This window comes from Neomonachus schauinslandi, chromosome 3 (genome assembly GCF_002201575.2).
Source record: "Neomonachus schauinslandi chromosome 3, ASM220157v2, whole genome shotgun sequence".
NCBI classification, from domain to species: domain Eukaryota; kingdom Metazoa; phylum Chordata; class Mammalia; order Carnivora; family Phocidae; genus Neomonachus; species Neomonachus schauinslandi.
This window is the reverse complement of record NC_058405.1, coordinates 60,078,204-60,083,689: the sequence shown is the minus strand read 5'-3', so window position 1 is coordinate 60,083,689 and position 5,486 is coordinate 60,078,204. Positions and strand designations below refer to the sequence as shown.

The 5,486-nt window shown below is 40.2% G+C and overlaps 1 protein-coding gene across 1 annotated transcript; it reads right to left on the bottom strand.

Annotated features, from left to right (window-relative positions):
* Positions 1 to 1,257: 1,257 nt before the first annotated feature.
* LOC110579778 (peroxiredoxin-1-like) lies at positions 1,258 to 1,886 on the bottom strand. Its single transcript, XM_044913185.1, has one exon. The coding sequence runs from the start codon at positions 1,855 to 1,857 to the stop codon at positions 1,258 to 1,260; it is 600 nt and encodes a 199-aa protein (XP_044769120.1). The 5' UTR covers positions 1,858 to 1,886.
* Positions 1,887 to 5,486: the final 3,600 nt, after the last annotated feature.

The following is a 5,486-nucleotide window of genomic DNA, read 5'->3' as shown; positions in this document are numbered from 1 at the left end:
GAGACAGGAATCCATCAAAATCCTAGAGAAGAACATAGGCAGTAACCTCTTTGACATCGGCCACAGCAACTTTTTTCAAGATACATCTCCAAAGGCTAGTGAAACAAAGCAAAAATGAACTTTTGGGACTTCATCAAGATAAAAAGCTTCTGCACAGCAAAGGAAACAGTCAACAAAACAAAGAGGCAACCCACGGAATCGAGAAGATATTTGCAAATGACACTACAGATAAAGGGCTGGTATCCAAGATCTATAAAGAAATTCTCAAACTCAACACCCAAAAAACAAATAATCAAGTGAAAAAGTGGGCAGAAGACATGAACAGACACTTCTCCAAGGAAGACATACAAATGGCTAGCAGACACATGAAAAAATGTTCATCGTCATTAGCCATCAGGGAAATGCAAATCAAAACCATGTTGAGATACCACCTTACACCAGTTAGAATGGCAAAAATTGACAAGGCAAGAAACAACAAATGTTGGAGAGGTTGTGGAGAAAGGGGAATCTTCTGACACTGTTGGTGGGAATGCAAGTTGGTACAGCCACTTTGGAAAACAGTGTGGAGGTGCCTCAAAAAATTAAAAATAGAGTTACCCTATGACCCAGCAATTGCACTCCTGGGTATTTACCCCAAAGACACAGATGTAGTGAAAAGAAGGGCCATATGCACCCAATGTTCATAGCAGCAATGTCCGCAATAGCCAAACTGTGGAAAGAGCCGAGATGCCCTTCAGCAGATGAATGGATAAAGAAGATGTGGTCCATATATACTATGGAATATTACTCAGCCATCAGAAAGGATGAATACCCACCATTTGCATCGACATAGATGGAACTGGAGGGAATTATGCTAAGTGAAATAAGTCAATCAGAGAAAGACAATTATCATATGGTTTCACTTATTTGTGGGACATAAGGAATAGCATGGAGGACATTAGGAGAAGGAAGGGAATAGTGATATGCATTTTATTTTATTTTATTTTTTCTCACTTCAAGTTTAATAGAAACAACAAAAGACAAAAAGTGATGCCCTGCTACTGTACATAACAGTTGGCCTGCCCCATAACAGCTCAGGCCCTTCTCTCCAGAAGAAGAAAGGCTGGCCTCCCCAACCCCTGCAGGAAAGGCCTGTCCTGTCCCCATACCACATCTGCACAGAGCCTAAAGTTTTATGTTCTAAGCATGACAATAATACAAAAGAGATTTTGTTTTCATGGCCACGCACTGCAGCCCAGCCCTAAAATGACACAGCGCTCACTTCTGCTTAGAGAAATATTCTTTGCTCTTCTGGACATCAGGCTTGATATTATCACTGCCAGGCTTCCAGCCAGCTGGGCACACTTCCCCATGCTTGTCAGTAAACTGGAAGGCCTGAACCAGTTGCAGAGTCTTATCCACAGAGCGGCCGACAGGAAGGTCATTTACCGTGATCTGCCTAAGGATACCTTTATCATCAGTGATAAAGAGGCCCCTGAACGAGATGCCTTCATCAGCCTTTAAGACTCCATAGTCCTGAGCAATGGTACGCTTGGGGTCTGATACCAAGGGAATGTTCATGGGTCCCAGTCCTCCTTGTTTCTTGGGTGTGTTGATCCATGCCAGGTGACAGAAATGAGAATCCACAGAAGCACCAATCACTTGACAGTTGAGTTTCTTAAATTCTTCTGCCCTGTCACTGAAAGCAGTGATCTCCGTGGGGCACACAAAGGTGAAGTCAAGAGGGTAAAAGAAGAACACGATGTATTTTCCTTTGTAGTCAGATAGGCTGAGGTCTTTGAACTGGCCATCTGGCATAACAGCCGTGGCTTTGAAGTTGGGGGCAGGATGCCCAATTTTGGCATTTCCTGAAGACATCTTGCTATCAGCGGCTCTGAGAACAAAAACGCCGAAGACAAGGCAGGAAGAAGACGCCAGTGATATGCATTTTAAATGCATTTTCCCATCTAATCCTCAGAGCAGTCCTGTGAGGGAGATGCTATCATTTTCCTCATTTTACTGATGAGGAAATAGAAGCTCAGAGAGGGGCACGCCTGTGTGGTTCAGTCAGTTAATCATCTGCCTTCAACTCAGGTCATGATCCTGGAGTCTTGGGATCGAGTCCCAAGTCAGGCTCTCTGCTCAGCGGAGAGCCTGCTTCTCCTTCTCCCTCTGCCTGCCGCTCCCTTGTTTGTGCTCTCTCTACCCCTCTCTCTCTTTCTCTCTCTCTCTCTCTCTGTCAAATAAATAAATAAAATCTTAAAAGAAGCTCAGAGAGGTTAAGCAGTTTGCAAAGGTCACACAGCTATTAACTGGCACTGCTAGGATTTAAACATGAGCTACTTAATTCATTGTTCCCTGTTCTAATGTGCCATTCTTTTATCTTTCCAACTAGATTGTAAGCTAAAGTGTAGGAACTGTGTCTAATTCTTTCCCTCCTTGTTCTATTCTTAATACAGTGTTTAGCCCTTAAGAAGGGTATAATTAATTATTTTCAGAGATTAATTGGTCCTCTGAAGTATATTGCATAGTTCCTCACCTCTTCTTATTCTAACATCTATCCAGGTAGAAGCTGTCAGCTTCTGAATAGGTTCTGGTCTCACTCTCCTTCTTCCTAAAGAAAGTTGTATTTCTGAAGCTTGCAAGGACAGGTTTTTGCTGCTGAAAATATTAAGCACTTCCTGCAAAGGCTGGAAGCTAAGCAGGAGTTTCACAGGAGGGAAAAAACAACAGTGACCTCCTCAAATAGAGTGGGGAGGCTCAAGGCAGGAAATCGAAGGTACTGTCAGAACCGCTCTGGGGATAAAGAAGGGAGACTGGAGAGGAAAGAGAGACTATTTGGTTTTTACCACTTGGGACCCTATCCCCAATTTAACTTCTGGACTAAATTTTAAAAACAGCCGAGTGGTAAAAGCCCTGCTCTCTGTGAACTCTGGCCCCTCTGCCTATTTGGGATGTCACAGAGAAAGACCACACATTGTGTGTAGCAGCCCCAAGGGGACGCCCAGCAGCCCAGGTGGGGTGATTGACTGCGGGAAGCCCCAGGGGCCAGCCTGCCCACCACCCTCCCTGCACCTGCGCTGTGAATAAACAGAGGCCTGCCTTCTGCAGGGGCCCCTTCCTGACCTCCTCCAGCCCTTCTCCCCAGGCCTCGCCCCATGGGCCCTCATACTTGAAAATTAACCACAGGCTTAAAGTGAAAGAGAAGATGGCTATGTGAGCCCCAAGCAGGCAAGTGGAACTACATGATGAAGAGACAACAGAGTCCTAATCAAATAGGCACCTCTGTATGCTAATTTTAGCATCTACTCCCTCTTAAATAGCAATTTTATGTCCTTACTGCAGTCCATGTAACAATGTTACTAAAATGTCAGGTGGTCAACCACACTTTCATTTTTTATGTTCTGATTTGAATAGTTGAAAGTGAGTTCAGTGATTTCAATAGAAGGCTCGTTGCTTGTGAAGTATTTACTTCAAATACCTGTCTTTTCTTTGGAAATACGATAAATGGTCTTTGATGACTTATATATTTGTAATATACATGGGTAACCAATATAGTTAGCTCTTTAATGACTTTCACAGAAGGCAAATGAGGACAAGAGCCATTTTTGTAAAACAAAAACACAGGCACACATGCACATACATAGCAAAATGTGCTTTGAGAAAGGAAAGCAGGGTCCAGATGATAGTCATGGGGTATCGTCACACATTCGTGCTTTTTGACTGAGAAAAACAAATATCTGTGTTCAAAACTAAAGTCATTCTATTCATTATATACTGTTGGAAGTTGCTATTGTTATAATATACAAAAATTCAAAACAAAACCGCTTGTTTAAGCGCTGAATTGAAAATGTTCAGTGTTTTCTATCAATTTCCTGATTCTTTTGAGTCATTAGGACAGCCCTTCAGCCTATGTCCTTTTCTCTTTTTCCTTTATATATATTTAAAAAATTGGTATAGGTTATGCAAGACACAAAATAAAAACACATAGGCTGAAGGAAAATTGTGGGGGGGAGAGAATAAATAAATGAATGAATACACAAATAAACAAACTTAATAGAAGAAGCCATTTCAAGTAAAGTCAAAAGACAAAAAGCAAAAGACAAAAAAAACTGCAAATTACATCAGAAAGGGCTTGGTTTTTTAAAATATATAAAGAGCTCCAACAAATCACTAAGAAAAGCTCCAACAATCCAATGTAAAAATTGAGCAAAACAGATGAACAATTCACAGAAAGGGAACTAAATATGGTCTTTCAAAGTATGAAAAGATGCTTACTCTCATTCAAATAAAAAAAAATTAAAAAGAATAATTCTTTTTTGGGGGAAGTGAAGGGGGAAATAGGTTGATGGGATAAAAAGATATACAAACTTTATGGAGGGCAATTTAGCCCCAATTCATCAAAACTGCAAATGCATTTGCCCTTTGACCCAGCAATCACAATTCTAAGAATTTATCTCATGTATGTTATTTTACACATGTGAGATGACATATGTACAAAGTTATGTACTACAACACTATAATAGAAAAAGTATTTTTAAAATCCAAATGGTTGTCAACAGGGGACTAGTTAAATTATGATATAGCTATACAATTCTTTATCTGAAACCCTGGGGCTTGATATAGTTTGCATGTCAGAACTTTCTGAACTTTAGAAAGCTAATACAGTGAATAAACCATATATTATATAACACCTTAGAGGGTTCTGGGGCAACACTCACTAATCAAATAGATTAATATTTCTGCAAAAAATTATGAATAGTCATACTAAGTGGGAGAAATATAACTCATGTCAGTCCAAGTCATATTTTGCGACCAAATGAGTTTGCCACAAGCTTAGGAAAATTTCTGGTCTTCAGAGATTTTTTAAAGTTAGGAGTTACAGATAGGAGGTTGTAGGCATGTCTGTCCATACAACAGAATACCATAGAGCTATAAATAAATTAAAATACACTGTTTCTGCACTAAACAATCTCCAATATATGCTAAGTTTTAAAAAAGACATAACCGTTTGCGTACAGAAGGGGAAAAAGATTAAGGAACATATGTATTCACTCATGTAGGCCAAAGATGGGTCTGTAAAGAGTACATTTATTTCTGGAGAGAGGAACTAGGAGGAGTTCAGGAACTATGGGTGGGAGCCAGACTTTTCACTGTATATGCCTGCATATCTGTTCTCTGTAAATATATTAACTATTTAGAGTAAAAAAAAAAAAAAACCAAAAACCATTTAGAGTAAATAATACACGTTTACATGTTTAACTGCTAAACAAAATGTGTGAATGAGGCTCCATCCTCATATGCTAGTTCTGAGAGTCCTCAGAGCACCATGTAGTAAATACCAACTATGGGCCCAGCACTAAGCGAGGTACCCTGCTCAGATTATAACTGGTCATGTGAGACAGGCATTAATATCTCCATTTTAGAGAAGAAACCAAGGTTCAAATAAAACCACACAAACCCAAGATTGTATGACCTTGAGTTCTACAGCACAAAAGAACATTGGA

Excerpts from the sequence above, each read along its gene's own strand:
- LOC110579778 (XM_044913185.1), bottom strand. The coding sequence starts at position 1,857 with ATGTCTTCAGGAAATGCCAAAATTGGGCATCCTGCCCCCAACTTCAAA.